We start from the raw sequence: 16,539 nt of genomic DNA, 5'->3' as shown, positions 1-16,539 counted from the left end.
CCTTTTTTAACCCATGTATCAGTTTCACATCAAGCCCACCACTTCTTTAAAGCTTCAAGAGTTTTATCTGCAATACATTTTGATCAATACATACCTCGTTAAAAAGACTCGGTTGTCATTTTGATAGTAAACTAAAAATGGTAAACTTCCTGCTGTGAAGCTGCTTAAACAGCAACTGGAAAAAGTAACATTTCATCCAACCCACCTCTCCCCTGCCTCATGGGCAGAAGTGCTGCAAAACAAGAGGAACGACACGTTTTTAGCTGATTTGGAGGTTTTTTTTTTTATTGAATAAATGATTTTAAAAGGTAACAATGTTTAAAACTACATTATCTTCACAGCCATTGCTTACAGATAACCCATCGATATATGTTCTTTCAGCCTTCTTCACAATTTTATTTTTTTTAACCTTTTTTTTTGCGTTATGTACTTTTTTTTTAATTTTCTTTTGGAGTCATACGATCATAAATGCCCGTTTCGGAGTTCCGTCACACTAAACAGCAATTCAGTTGGAAAGGAAGAGGGATTCTAGCTCTACAGGGATGGAATTAAAAGTTCCCAGTTCATAATTTTTTTTTTTCCCCATCAACAATTTTTCAGAGTACTAAAGCAGAGAGAGAGAGAGAGGGAAAAAAAAAGATCCAAAAATTGACAAAGGAAATAAAAGTTGGTATGAGGAGTTACACCAGGTAACCCTCCCAGCCCATCAGGCCACTGCAAAAGAAAGTCATTTTATACAGCGACACGTCTCAGAAGTGTGTCTCAAAAATTTTCAGAACATAGAAAACCACTAAAATAATTTTGAAACTAGATCCAAAATATTCCTTTGAAAAAAATTTATTTTGATGTACAAAAACAGTCTTTTCTCTTTTTTTAATAGTCTTTTTTTGTTTGTTTTTTTACTTTTTTTTAATAAAAGCTTTAAACACAAGTTTATTGTAGTTCTTATTTGTCATTATCATTATTATTATTGATTCACTTATTTCTCTTTTTTTTCCTTTTTATTTTGATTTTTCTATCAGTGCGATTGTATACCAGTGCAGCTACTGGGTCGAGTAAAGAAAACAGGCTTTTTCATCTTTAATGGCATAAAAAAAATAAGGAAAAAAATCCATATTTTATACAAAGTATAACTGCTGGTCTTTAGGGGGAAAACAAACATTTATAAACCCATAAAGCTAGGAGGCACACCATGGGATTTTCATTTAAAAAAAAAAAAAAAAAAAGAAAGAAATTATAGCAATAATAATAATAAAACAAGTAACAATTTGCACCCATTTTTTGCCATCTTGACGCCACAAACGGCTTCAGAGACGGAAAGAATGACAATTCACTGAAGAACTGGGTTGCTTAACAAGTCACAAATCGCACAAAAAAAAAAAAAAAAAGGACAAAAAGAAGAAGAAACATTTAGTTACGAGCAGGGCTTGTTTTTGGAAGGACAGGAAGCCAGGCCTGAAAAAAAGCAGCATCTGAGCATGGCCGCTGGCATCTTTGGTTCGGTCGAACATACGAAGGTAACAAAGAGCTTGAGCACGCCGCGCGGCGCGGCGCTGGGGGCGGCCGCGCGGGGAATGCCGAGGCTGAACTCCAAACCCTGGTATGGGAACCAAAACACGCGATCTGCTACAACAGTCTACCGATGTCGTTCCTTGCAATTACTTGAGGTATCAGTGATTCGAAAATGTCGGACCAGTGCGGACACGCACTGGAAAAGAAGAGATAAAAAAAAAAATAAAAAAATTAAAATCTATGTCTCTGTAGAGGTAAATTTCAATAAAGAGAGGCTGAAACGACCTCAACAGGACCTAATGCTAGTTAACGTCTTAAACGTTGCCCTTTTGGAGGTGGTTAGCCGATTCAGCAGCTAAAAAGCCTCCCAAAAAAGAGAGACAAAAAAAGTAAAAAAATAAAATAAAACGGGAACCTCGGATCTTCCCGCCATCTCGCCAGTGAACGACATGCATCACACGTTGACAAACGAGGCCATGAGGTTGGGCCACAGTGAAGGGAGTAATCAAGGGACAGAAGGTAAAATGTGTGACTTCTTGTCCTTTCAAACCTGCAAAGTGTTGACTTGCACTGGTAGGGAAAAAAAACACCATAAATGTAAAAACAAATAAAAAAAAAACACCTGTTGAACAGATCTGCATATATCAAGGATTGTAAAAAGGTTAACATGTAGGATTTTCTCCTATTACACATCGCTGTTCAATTCCCCTGGTGACCGTTAACAGTACATTCCATAGCGCCTGTGGAGTCTTTCTTCATTACGAGAGAGAATGTCAGTTTTCCCAAAGTGGAAATGATCCAACACCCCAAAGAAAAAAACAAAAACACAAAAAAAAAAATCACCCAAGTCCACCTCAACAAAAAGCTTTCCGTCCGCGTCGGATCCTTCACCACGACTTGGCTCGCACAGCAACGCAACTCCAGAGAAAATCTTACATGTCGCATCATTAAGTATATATATATGATATGATCAATGAGTCCGCATGACCAGTCACGAGATGTGACCACCCCAATATGAGGTCCGATAGCACCATATTTGTCTTTTAAATCTCTTAATGGTTAATAAGAGTGTCTAAGCCATAGATCAAGCATATCATGGATAAAACCATAGGTCTCATACTCATACATACATGCAACTAAATACATTGCATGTGTATACAAAGACATATATGTAAAAGAGCATGGTCAATTTGGTTTTGCAGCAGAGAAAAATTCAGGTTGTGCTGTAGCCGACGGACCAGGAGAGAAGGCGCCTGACTGCGGCTTCTTCTGCTGTGGTAGTGTACGGTACGGTTTCCTACGGCCGCAACGCTGACCCCTGGTGGTTGGAACTTTAACGGTGCCCGACTTTAACGTTGATTATGTGAAATCCACGCGTAGGATATGGAGCGAAGCATGCGGAGTCTCCCGGACGACGAGCGCGCCTGTACGCCGTTCAAGTAGAGGATGCACTCAGAGCGACTTTCTCCTGGTCCGTCGTTCTTTGTTGTTTTTTTGTTTCTTTTTATAAAAAAAAAACTTAAGGCAACACAACTGGAAATCTGGATCGTTTCGGGTTACTGTGGATGGATTGCCGAAAGCCCTTGACATTTTTGCATAAAGGAAAAGAATTTATGAAAAAAGAAAAAAACCTGTCAGTTACAAAAAGGCTGTTATGACAGAAGATGTTGGTCAAGTAACAAGAATCTCTCACAAAACAAACAAAAAAAAAACCCCAATAAAATTCCAGTTTGCAAAAGAAACACGCAGACCGACAACTTGGCGATCCTCGACAGATCGAACATTCGTTGAAGTACGCCTAACTAGCAGTGTGTGTGGATCGAAGTCACACCTGGGTAATATTTGGATAAGAACTGGCTTTACAAAGCCCTGGCTTTTTTTTTTTTTTTTCTTTTTCTAAAACAAAAAAAGAAAATTACACTTCCTGTAACCTTCTGATTGAAACAGACAGAAACTAGAACATTCCCTGTGCTGCGGACACGCGGATCAACGGGAGTGAGGGGGAACAGCGGCGGCGCCATATCCACGACTACGCACTATGACATGCACTTCTAAATGACACAAACATGTTAAAATCACTTCTGTTTGTGTGCGACTTTTTTTTCTTTCTTCTTAAAACATACGTCGTACTCTGCGGGACGATGGTTAATAATTGGAAAATGCAAGACGAAGTTTTCACGATGACACGAGGAACTAAGTGAAGCGTCGGGGTTTTGGGCTGAAGCAACGTCTCAACATTTTAGCACCCAACGCCACTGATAACGGACAAAACTGTGGGAGATAGAGTATGGCTTTAAATTGTTTTAGCACGTCCCTATCGCGCGACTCCCCGTCAGTAAACGCAGAAAAAAAAATATATAAAACAAAGAAACACTCACTTTTTTTAATTAAACAAAAGCTTCATGTACATCTTTTTTGTTCTTCTACCTTCTTAAGTCTAAATGAACCCTCGGAAATAAGTTTAAAATTTTACGTAAAGTCAAACAAATGCAGCTGAACCTGTAGCTGAAACCCAATGTCTAATTTATTCTACTGGTTTTCCATCTTGTGACAAAGTGGAGCCTATAATCCACACACAGTGACGGACACACACACACACACACACACACACACACACACACACAATTGTGACGCAAATCAATAAACCGCATCAGCAAAAGCCGATCAAAAGGCGTCACAATCCTATCTACACTTTGGAGTACACGCATCCTGCGTACGAATTCCAACTACGACACAACGAGCGTTTACAAGGCCAGCACGACCTCGGCAGTCAAGTTTTTGAGAGGAATTGAAAGTAGTGAGGACACAGCCTTTTGGAACTGCAGTTTGCCTTTGCTACATGATATTACATGTCTGGATAGTGAAGTAAAAGAAACGACAAGTTAGACGATAAAAATAAAAAGGGTTAGTAAATGTAAAAGTGTAGCAAAGCCTAAATCCACCCAAGGAGACTCGCTTCCATCCACAGAATCAAACACCTGATTAGCTTTGCTGAAAGACGCAATATTAATGAAAATCTAATATTGGTTATTTTTTCCAAAATAATATGAACGAATGGAGGGGGCCGGAAGGAGGGGGTTATAGATATAGGTATACATATGCTGCAAAAGCTCAACCACGGGCAAACAAAAGGAACATGGTTTTCTCGCCATAATCGAACGATGCTTCATTGCCACCCGTTGCCATGTCAACGTCTGTGAGACGGCCAGCACGGCAACGGAAACTAACATCATAAAATGGTACAGTAGTAGAAATAGCTAGACCAGGAGGGGGCGGGCTCTCCTGGGAAAAGGTCCGCGGAGAGGTCCAATGATTGGTCATGCGGCTCGCTGTCAGGAATAATGGTTATACGACGGCACCGGGTGCCCGATGCCGTTCTGGTAGTGATGGTGCTGGCGGTGGGCGATGTACTCTGCATAACCCATCGTCATCTTCTCGCTACGGTACCTGAAACAGAGAAGACGGAAATCCGAGAGTCTGTCCTCACAAGCCGACATGACGGAAGGGGTTTCTGCAGGTTTCACAGACTCTAGTTTAAGACTTTTAAGACGACCATGAATGAAATTTATGACCTGTATCAGAACAGAGATGTACAAACGACAAGTGTTTACTTCACATAGTTGTAGTGCCATGCCTTTTTGTTTTTGCGCAGTATGGACGTAGCCTTGTACGGATTCGCAACAGGAGGGAGGAAGCGCCAAAGGAGAAGGTTGTCCAGCAAACTGGCAATGAATTTAAACTTGCAGCTAGTTAGCGGTAGCCTGAACCGCCTGGATAAGTCGGGCGACTCAAAACGTTTGCCTGACATAAAAATCCCATAAGAAAAATAAATTACATAGAAAATACAAGATAAGCTAGTCAGCACAACCATTTAGGACCTATAATTAACGTATTTAAAGCCAACTTTTTTACTTTTCCAAATTAGTTCAAGGCATTTTAAGGCCTTAATTTTAAATACATACATTTAAGACTTTTCAAGAACGCACGGATGCCCCGTTACTCACCACCAGATTCTTTCCTCCCAAACTTCTCAGGGTTTTTGGTGAAATCTTAAGTCATCTCAATCGTAGGCATTAGAAAGTCAATACTGTTTTTCCCAATTTAATGCTGTGAATTTGTTGTATACGCTCAGCAACAATTTTAATGAAACAAAGTGGCACATTTTTTGTCTTAAAAACTGTTTCCTAATTTTTTGGGTAAATTCTTTCCAGTTTATCTGGTCTAGAAGAATTGATGTGCTTGTTTTTTTGTTTATTAAGTCACTGGATTTTTAAAGTCTTGCTTATTATGATTAAATTTAATTATTTAAAAATAAAAGTGCGATTTTCCATTTCGCTGTGCATCTTTATTTGGCTAGATTTAAGTTTCTACTGTTAGCAAACAGGTATGTAGGTGAAAATGTGTTGCTATGGTAGGGAATGACACCAACACACTCAAATACTGATGAAATAGAACCAACTATACCTGGTTAACTTAATGGTCTTCCTGAAGTCATTTGTGATGGGAGCTTTGTAACCTCCCTTTCGTAGTAAGGAATCTATGGTTTGAATGTGGTCCCAACCTAGAATCATAAAAAAATAATAATTGAAAATGTAACAGTGCAATTCTTTTGACAGAAGTTTGTTTGAAGGCAGGAGAGGCTGTTCAGTTGACGGCACAGAAATGCTCACCTTGCTCCTTTGCAACCTCTGGCAGGTAGGTGGCGGTGCGCTTTGATCCTTTTTCATTGAAAAACTCTATTCTTATACCATGAACACCCACCTAAAAGCAAAGAGAGGAGCCAAACACAAAGAGAACGTTGCGTTACAAAGTCAGAGTTGCTTCACGTCTGCTTTAGACTTGTAAAACAAATTCTGAACAACTGATTAGAGGCGGTTTTATGAATGGAAATGACTATAAATGTGTTAGCACCTAAGCTAATTTAAGATGATGATTAACTTCCTTAAGTATTCGTACGGTTCCTTTGAACTTCATCACCTTACAGCAATGAACCTCAGCGGATGCAACAGAGGTGAAGATAAGTTTGTAAACTTTTTAAAAGCAACAATCTGAAAAGTGTGGCGTGCAGCACTTTTTACAGCCACATTTCATTATGATTAAAGCTGGGAGTCTTTTGAGATCTCTACCACCTTTGCACATCCACACAAACAGTCGATTCTTCTTCCCGGCACAGTTCAGCTTCTTTATTAGACAGGAAGTGCCACACAGCTTTTCAAGTTGATTTATGTCTGGACTTGGACTGGGCCAGCAACACATTGATTTAATTTGATATAAACCTTCCCAGTGTAAAATCTTTCTCAGCTTCAAACAAGTTTTCTCAAATTGTCTTATTTGGGTCCGTCCACCTGCCCATAAACCCCGACCACTAGCTTCTTTAGACTTGCTAAGGAGCATGACAAACACAATGGTAATGCATATTACTTTCAGCTTTTTTTTTTTTTTTTTTTTTTTTTTTTTTTTTTTTTTTTTTTTTTTTTTGGTATTTCACAAGACTTCCCCGCAGAATAACTTCAAGTAATTAGCATGGCGACTTCAGATAAAAAAAAAAAAAAAAACTCTCGCAAACGTGACCCGACTGCTTTGTGAAGCGCTCACCTCCCAGTCGAGATAATCACCGACGTCTTCAAAGTTGGTGAGAAGAGACACTGAGCAGAAGAGGCGAGGCAGCTCATCCCTTGTCATAGGGGGGAAGCGGCTGTCTTTAAGGGCACTGCAGACAGGAAGTCACACAGGCGAGCAGCATTAGAGGATCACATGGATGAAAGGTGTTATAATCCGGTGTGTTTGATTGTTACGTGAACGTCAAGACTCCTGCTGATGAGATCAAAACCAGTGAACCAGTGACAGAAAATGCAACACAAACCACTCGTACTTGAGAGTTTGACAAAAGAGGTCTTCTTATGTCAGCCTTCTGAAGACATTACGTTAAACTAAATATGCAGCTTTTAAAAATGAGGTTTCCTCTCTAATGAAGCTGCTCGGTTAGACCCTACATCCGGGTTCGTACATTTTTCCCCACAGTAAAACTCAAGATTTTCAAGTTAAGTTGTCAAATGTTTCCATCACTGCACTTTGTCCTTTTTTTGTTCATTTGTATTGTTTTTATCTCCAGTTTCAATTCGCTTTTATACAACACAATTTCTTACAGTTGTTAACACCGTCTTGTGATCGTGTTCTACGTTCTGCATCCAGGACAAAGTGAACTACAATATAACAAAATTTTATTTTGAAATGGATCTCTCACTTACCCTGTTGAGCTGACTGATGAGATCAAAACACTCATTTAACACAAAACAATCCCTCAACTTCAATAAAGTTGTTGAACTATGACCTTTGTTTCAATTACACAGATCAACATGTTATTGAGTCATTAGGAATAATAAATATTCATTATATTAAAAACCTTAAATCCTAAGGGAAATGACTTTTGCTTAAACACAACATACAAAAAAGTGACCAAATATTTTTGCCAAGTTTCCTGACATTTAGCAAATAGAAATAATTTTCTAATTCTAATTAACCAAAAATAAGAAAACTTTTGTCTGATTTAACTTCACAGTGTGAAAAAATGTGCCTTTTTATCTCAATGAAAATACCTGATTTCAACTGTAAATAACGTTTTCCAAATTTAGAGTTTTAGATTGGAAAATATTACTAAACTGGGCAGTTTGAATATCAAGCACTTAAATGGACTTTAAAAAAAGAAAAAAAAATAAGCACTTTCCCCAACCTTGAAAACATCCAGTTGAAATTCAAGCATTTTCAAGGATTTCAAGCAGCCTGAAAACACCAAAAGCCTCCAAACACCTAGTGGCAAATTAACCTCCTGGTTACTACGGTGACCGTATCCCATTTACTACTATCAAGGAGTAAGATGGTGGGAAGGGAGGATCATAAAGTCTCAACTGGGAAGGATTAGAAAAACAAAAAATAATAATTATTAAAAAAAAGAAGTGATTAAAGGCCTGTAACTTCAAGCTACTTACCAGGCCACACTTTGCTTTTCTCACCATATTATCAGCATTTTGGCTCCTGGCTGGTGTTAATTTTGGACCCTGCGTGAACTACAGTGAGTCTGCAGAAAGATCTACATGGAAGTGACAGGCACTGCACGCAGGCGGCCATGTGCACTACTAATCCAAAGATCACCGAGCTCAACTACATCTGTGGGGAGAACGGGGGGACGCAGATTAATAATCATAAGATCTCGCTGTGAAATTAGACTGAGAATGAAAATCATTTAATGCTGTACGGGCTGCATTAAATTAAAGGCACCAGAGAGGTGATTCAATGTTTTTATGACAGAGAGACTTAATCCAGCGGAGAGCAGGGCTCGGTGGGGCCCCACGCCATCTGGCTCTGGATCTATGCTACTGAAATTCTCAACTGCATGTTTGGTGCTGCAGAAAGACAATCCCAACACTAGGGAGATGCCAGCATGCAGGACGGTTTTATTTCCTATTGTCTTTACAACAACAGGAACTTTTCTTTTGTTGCCTTTTATCTAGTTCAGGGGTCTGCAACATGCGGCTACGGAACCACAAGTGGCTTCTTGGACTTTACACAATGCCTCTTGATAACTTTGACTAAAAGTGATAAACTCATCAATGTTTTAAATGTAGATACAACAAATTTCAGTTTTAGCTTTTTTTTTTTTTTTGCTGTTTCAAGTACTATTTGCATTAAATTTCCACCGTGACAAATATTTTTTTGTAAATCCTTTTTTTTCCCCGCAAACATCCCATACAAAGAAACATAGCCATCTTCTTTTAAAACTCAAAAAATAGCAAAAAGGAGTTTCTTTAAAAAAAATTAGACACATTTCTGAAGTGGACCTTTATCAAAAATTATAAATTGTTTTTATTCAACAGATCATGTCAAATGTTTGGCAAACCACTGATCTAGTTGAATGAATACATTTAAACTGAATATTGTACAGTAGAGGGCGCCACAAAAATTTACACTAAGAAAGTCGATTTGTTGCCGACATATTTTACTAGCGTAAAGAAACACAGGCTGAAGCACAAACTCAAGGTTTCCCCCAGAAAACTTGCTAGCCCTGGGTTTGGGCGCTAAGGCAGTCATTCATCCATCGTCTTTTTGAGTTAAAAAATGTTTAAAAGTTGACAGGAAATTTAAAAATATCACTTGATAATCATGTTATTGAAAGATTAACACCTGAACACCAATGATAAAGTCTTAAAATATGCAAACATTTTAAAAAGACTTAAATAAATAAGCAATGCTTAGCCTGATGGGGGCACAAGTAAATCCTGGTGGCCCGCCAGGCTTATAATATACTGAGGGGATCCCTGACAAACTGAATTACTACTACAGGTTGGTTTCTACAACCACAGATATCAATGTGACCATTAAAAACAGACCAATTTATAATCAATCTTATAGATAATGCATTTCGACCGCATTTGCTTACCTAGTAAGGGTGTACTCCCTGAGTCCTGAGTGCAGATTCATGGCAGAAAATGTACCTATACAACCCCTCAACCGTTTGTCTCTGCCTATTTTCCATGTGACAAACAGCGGGCTGAAAGACAAAAAGAAAAAAAAAGAAAAAATATCAGAGTGATCCATTTAATTTACAGAGTCTAAAAGATGTCAACACACACTCCAGTAGTACGTCAGCACCTGCTGCTTTCTTTATTAAATACGACAGAATCTTTACTCACATGAGATGGAACTAGCTCTAACGTCTTTCATCATGATGGATCATTTTCCATCAAAGTCTTTCCTTCATTGCTTTGGGCCGCCTGCTTAACCAACTCTCTTTGTCTGACTCCAATTTTCACCCCCCCCTTCCCCTCTTTCATGCTGTAACTGAGATTTTTCCAGCTTTTATTTTGAGATAACTTCTGATTGAGGAGAACCCAACTGAAGCCCCTGCAGTGGCTCTACATTTATAGCTAATTAATCACCGTCTGATGTCTAAACAAAGCCATGAATGACAATGAAGAGCCCAATGCGATGCTGCATTAATGCAGCAAAATACCGCTTCTGAGCAGAGAACATCAACAACAACAGGAAAAAAGTTTCATGTCAGTGGTGTTAGAGGAGGAATTATGCAAAGTACAACATGAGCATGGAACAACGAAAACAAAAATAACAAAAAAAAAAAAAGATTTAAATTTTATTATCTCACCAGAATACATTTTAGAGCGATTTCTCTTTCTGTGTGATAGCAATTTCAAGAATGAAAAGGCTGCGCACTGCCAGTCAGGCGGCTGAGAGAAAGCTACCAAACGTTTTACGCTTTTACAAAAGAGACGAGTTTTGTTTTGGGAATATTTCAGTCAATAAAACAAGGTGGAGCAAAAACTTAATATCACATTATAATTAAATAAAATTGTGTTAAAACTAGAAAAGCGCACCAAAAACATTTACATAAAAATCACCCAGTAAATGTAAGCTGCATTTCAGCTTCACTGTTTATTAAAAACTGATAAATATTCAAGAAAACATTGTTGCAGCTGCTGATGTTCTAAAACTTGTTAAAATCTCATTCCAGTCCATGCCTACACATGACACACCTTTTTTCCCCATCATTTGGAAGAGTTCAATTTTGAATATATTTTTATTTTAGAATAATAAATCTGTCATTCATTTGAAGATTTAAAAAAAATATATATATATGTATATATATATATATATACACACACACACAATTAAACCTATTTGCTCCCAAGTTTGTAGTACTGATAAGTCATTTACAATTGTGCTTCTTAATATTAAACTGTCAAGAGTTACTTAAAAAAAAAAACTGATCTACTTTCTTTTTAAAAATATTCCTAAGCAACAACTAGTTCACATTAAAAACACTGGAAACATTTAGTGACAAGGAAACATTAACCAGGTACTTTTATATTAGAATTTCATTACACATTTGTTTCTACGTTATCTTGGAAAATCTGCTCTGGTTCCCACAAGATGCATGTGACATGCCACTCTGTGTTACATCACTGCAGTGGCTTTATGGAGATATACATGCCTACAACACATGTGATGAAGGTCACCAACTGTTTAACAACAATGTTTGTCTTTTGCTTAGTTTTTTGAGCTCAAACTGTGGATAAATCAATTTAATAATGATTGCATTGTCAATTTCCCTTTTTTGTTATTGCTATGCGTTAAAAAAAAAAAGCTAAATAAGAAAAATAAACTATTCTAGGGACGTTTCCACGTGAAAATTTCAAAATAGGAAATTCTTCTCTGCTTTAATCACTAAAAACATGACAGAACTGTAACGATGTGAGACTCTTATCTTTTTTATTTTTTATTTTTTTCTCAAAAACACCAGAGAGCATTATGCCTATGACCAAAGTTGGAGTTGGTCAGAGCATTTCAATAATTCAGCTTGACAAGCTACCACCCCCCGAGTGAAGGACATGTCGAGGACACCGCACAGCGTACTCACGAGTTCCTCCAACCGGATGGAGCTTACACACACACACATCCAGCAGGAATTAGCTTGTTATGCATCCGTTGACGGATCTTTTTGGTCCGGGGCGATACTGTGACGGTTGGGTAACGTGACCGGCTCTCAGTCACCCAACACTGTTCCCCTCCGCGCTTCCACCCCAACCACAAAACGCTCCTAATGCTAAATTACTCCCAAGACTTTATGAGCTTGTGGAAAATTCCTGTTAACACTTCGGATCCGACTTTTTCTGCCTCTTGCGCGGATTATGTTACCCGTCCGGGAGGGCTTCGAGTTCAGCGAGGAGACGGGACGTTTTTCCTTCTCCGGAGAAGGCTGGGTTTCAAGATGTGCTTTCAAAGCTCGTCGAGTCCAAATGGGAGAAAGTCTCTTTAGAGAAAAAGATTTGTTTGAAAAAGAAAATGGAGAAATTAAAGACCAGACTGAAACCCAAGCTTCTGTTCTTCAACTTAATATTTAAAGCAGCATTTTTAACCAAACCAAAAGGTGCTTAAAACCAACATTTGGTTTGGTTTTTTTTAACCAAACCAAATGTTGCACTAAATGTTGCACTAAAAGACAAAAAGAATACTTTGAAGGTTTGTAGAGATCTGCATGGATGTTGTGTTGCTACACATTTAGAAAGGTGCTCAAATTGTTTTAATCTAAATTAACTTTTTTTGCATTCTGGTGACTAATATTGGATAACAAGATGCAAAAGATTTGTGTAGTCGTCAAATATCTCAACATTTTTAAATTAAAAGAAAATTCTCTTTCCAAAGTGCGGAATCTGAAGACCGTGTCAGTTTTCACCCAAGTGTAGTACATCTCACATTATTACATTAATAAATGAGGTATGCAAAGCACTTCAGGTAAAACAGTCCTTCACAGAAGAATGTGTCCACCCACATTTCTTTTCCCTTGCAGTCGCACACCGTTACACTGACAGGGTGAATTCTTCCAATGCCATGCATGCTACTGTTCAAAAACTGGGAAAGCTGAAGAATGTAAAACTTTTTACATGCCAATCTTTTACTCCATACCTTGCTTTATTTGATGACGATTTTAATGGAATCATGTCGGTTTTTGTAAGACTGAATAAAGAATGTCAAGAGCTTTATGAAAATACCTTGCTAAAAGGATTCTTTTTTTTTTCTTTCTGTCAAAGACTCAAAGTTGTCACGAATTACAGCATTCCAGTAATCTCACATTTATCATATAGTGAATAAAATACACGCTCTTTTATAGTGACACTTTATTAGGCAAACATTGGCAAATTATGGTTCCGGAATATCCCCACTGAGGGACAATAAAGGACATTTTTATTGTATTCTAGCTTGCTAAAAGAATAGAAGAGCGTTACATATTTTTAAAAAACGTGTTCACTTTGAAATGGTTCTTGTTGAACTTAAAATATGACAAAAGTGCCAAGAGGTACAAAAGAGTATTGCTCAAAATACATAGTTTATTCTGTACCAGTCTTACACTAAAGCTAATTTTTTAATTTCAAGTTTGTTTTGACTCTCCATCCGCCATTACTCAAAAAAACTGCCACTGTTCCATGTCTGTATCAACAAACATTACGACACATTGAGTATGTTCTTTTGAAAAAGTTGCCACATGAATGAACTTTTTCCTACTTATTCTGGAAAAAAGTGAGCTCTGGTTTCGAAATACTTCAAAAAATGTAAGACACCCGTTTAGGTCACATGGTGTCATATTACCATGTTAGATTGGGGACAAAATGTTTCTACAGAGGCCTCAACATGAAACCTACTGAAAAAAAGAAACAGATATACATTTACAAATCTTATAATTATTTTTATCATACTAAAATATATTTTGTAGATCCCTCAGATCGTGATATTGAACAGGCTTGTTGTTTTCCTTTGATTATCTACTAATGGCGTTAGTCCGTCTTTAATGCCGGTTATATTAAGTATAGCTTAGAACTGCTAAGTACTTAGCAAGTAGCATCTTTTCTTTGTTGCTTGCGAAAAACTTATTTCTTCCCTACTTCGATAGGAAACGACTTAACACAAAGCAAAACCTGTAAAATAAAATACAATAAACTGCCAACCATTAACTTGTCAATATTTGAGGGAGACCGCAAAAAATAAAATTGCTAATGAGACGCTATCTGCTCATTGGTACTATGCTGGTAAGCTAATGTAGCTTAAGGCTAACAAGGCTAAGCTCAGTATATGCCACCAAGAATTTACTTGAGATAAATGTATAGACCACAACTAAAGTTAAACATTGGGCTCTTTTAAATACACTTAATTCAATGTTCGGCAATAAATTATCCAACCTAAAGTTGCTGAACAGAAAAAATAAACGCTCCATCCTTTTATCTTCTAGATGCTAATAATGGCTAACCGATAAAAGCTAGCGCTAGTAGAGAAGAAGACTAGCTACAAGCTTTTGAGTTAGATTAGAAGTACTGTGAAATATTTATTCTTGACAAATACTCATGGAAAGTCTAAAATTGACATGGTGCCTCAAACAGTCATTAACATTCAATATATTTTATTCAAAAATTCAGCAAAGAGGAGCATGTTTGGCGTGCGGTTTGAGTAGCTAGAAGGCCCGAGCAGCCTCTATCGCTAGGCCCTACTTAAAACTTGCTCAGTTGAGATACAATCGGGAGAAGCTTTATGAATTAAACTCAACCGAATTTAAGCTCTGCTTTCACGTGACAATTCGAATTCTATATAATAGACAAAAAAATTCCAAACGTGGACGTAGAAGGTTTTCATAGACAAGTCCCTATTGTGAGAATTCAACTGTAAGAGCTGAAATGGAACAACAACAAAAAAAAACAACAAAAGACATAAATACTCACTAGGGATCGTTTGTAAACCTGGGTGTTCTCGGAGGTTGGTATCCGTACAGATGGCAATAAAGCACGTCAAAGCAGAAGCAGCACATCTCTGCTGAGACGACCATTTTTCTGCCGCCACTTCCCGAACCTGGTCCTGGGCTGAGGTTCGGGGAGAGGCCGGATGTTGAGTAGCCGGCCGGGGCAGGGGACAGAGCGTTTGTGCCGCCGCTGCTACCGCTAACGCTACCTCCGGGTCCCCCCAGGCCGTTGGCTCTGCTCACGTTCGCCGTTGCTGCAACCGTCGCGGATGAGCCAATCCCCAACTCCGAGCCACAATGTCCGGTTCCTGCCACCCCGCTTCCCGCCCCCACCCCGCCGGGACCCCCCGACCCGGGAGATCCCGACAGTTTCTGCTTCTTCACCCCGCAGCACCCGGCCGCCATCTTGGAACAATCTGCACCGACACACCGCTTCCGACCCATAACCGTCACCGCGGGAAGGGTGGGGGGGAACGCCGACCAGACGTAGAAATCCCACTGCGTTGAGACGTACGACGGACAATACTCCACTTTCACTCTTTTATTTTTTTTAGTCTGGCAAAGAAATAACCAATGTGGCGAGAAGACTGCAGTGTCACTCTAGCGTTGCCTTTAAAAATGCGTGACTCGGCTACGCAAAATTCATAGCTGGACAGCCGTTTATTCCTTGAGTAGTCAGCCAGTCAGGGTTTGGACTGTGGTGTTCCAGTGGATCACCACCCCAAGTCCGAGCCAAATATACACCCGTCCTTGCTAATAAGACACCGCCCAAAGCGACCTCACTCAGTTCCCCCTTAAAACACACAAGTTCAAGGAGTACACCGTCCGATCAGGCCGCAGATGACAGCAGTCAGGCGGTCCAGATGTGTAGCCGACAGCCAGTGCGCTGTAGTCCCGCAGCACACCTCTCCAACTGGAAGCCGGGGACTCGAGTACGCAGGACCCATAAGCTTCAGCACAAACTGCGCACTGTTCCTCGGACAGCGTAGCTTCTCATTGCACCAGCTTGTTTGCTACTGCCTCATGAACTTCTAATTATACAACAGGCCCAGAATAATGGAAACCCAAACGCCGGGGAAACGCAGAGTAAAATGGCAACTGACAATGCGGGGTTGGCATGGCACAACGAATCGCGTCAGCGCCGAACAAGTCATTTCAGTACCGTTAGCCCACAGTTTGCACCTGCATCATGACTGCTTCTCGGACCGGGTTGTAAATCTAAATAACACCCCGCGTCAAACGGACAGCTGAAAGTTTTCAGCATATGTTTGTTGGGAGGCTGTCATCCGGACAGAAGAGCCTTCTAGTCCGCGGACCGTGAGAATTCCGCCGGGTCTGGCAACCCTCCCTCCGCATCCGCCTGTCAGCTGCTACAGTTCTGTGCTGATCGGGTAAAAAGCCTTGCGATCAGTCAGTGGGCACGGGCATCGGTGTCGTCGGCACGCCGGAACCGGATTCAGAAAACGATCTGCGCCCAGTTGCTGCTCATACTGCGTAGCTTTTTAGAGGGGGGGGGGATATTGAATTTGCAATTCAGAAGAAATATTCGTTGCTGTGGAAGCATGCGCGATCATGACGTGTGCGTGCGCGTGCACGAATAAAAGCAGTTGCCCCGAAGTTGTAAAAGGCACAGGAGGACTACAGTGAATTTGCTCTTCCCGTCAAATCTGGGATTGTCTTGTCAAAAATCTTGTCGTGAGCATTTTGTGTTCAAGCCTTTAACACTCGGGATA

General features: G+C 39.5%; 1 protein-coding gene across 1 annotated transcript; it reads right to left on the bottom strand.

Moving 5' to 3' along the window:
* Nucleotides 1–399: 399 nt before the first annotated feature.
* Nucleotides 400–16,279, bottom strand: ammecr1 (AMMECR nuclear protein 1). Its single transcript, XM_007545880.2, has 6 exons — nt 14,790–16,279; nt 9,947–10,057; nt 7,108–7,222; nt 6,183–6,273; nt 5,977–6,073; nt 400–4,959 (listed from the first exon to the last, which is right to left on the bottom strand). Exons 1-6 carry the CDS (start codon nt 15,248–15,250, stop codon nt 4,845–4,847), a joined length of 990 nt encoding a protein of 329 aa, XP_007545942.1. The 5' UTR covers nt 15,251–16,279; the 3' UTR covers nt 400–4,844.
* Between the last annotated feature and the right edge of the window lie 260 nt (nt 16,280–16,539).

The sequence above is a fragment of the Poecilia formosa genome, unplaced genomic scaffold (assembly GCF_000485575.1).
Source record: "Poecilia formosa unplaced genomic scaffold, Poecilia_formosa-5.1.2 Scaffold14, whole genome shotgun sequence".
Taxonomy (NCBI): Eukaryota; Metazoa; Chordata; class Actinopteri; order Cyprinodontiformes; family Poeciliidae; genus Poecilia; species Poecilia formosa.
Note: the sequence above shows the minus strand (reverse complement) of the source record. Positions and strands in the feature narration are given on the sequence as shown.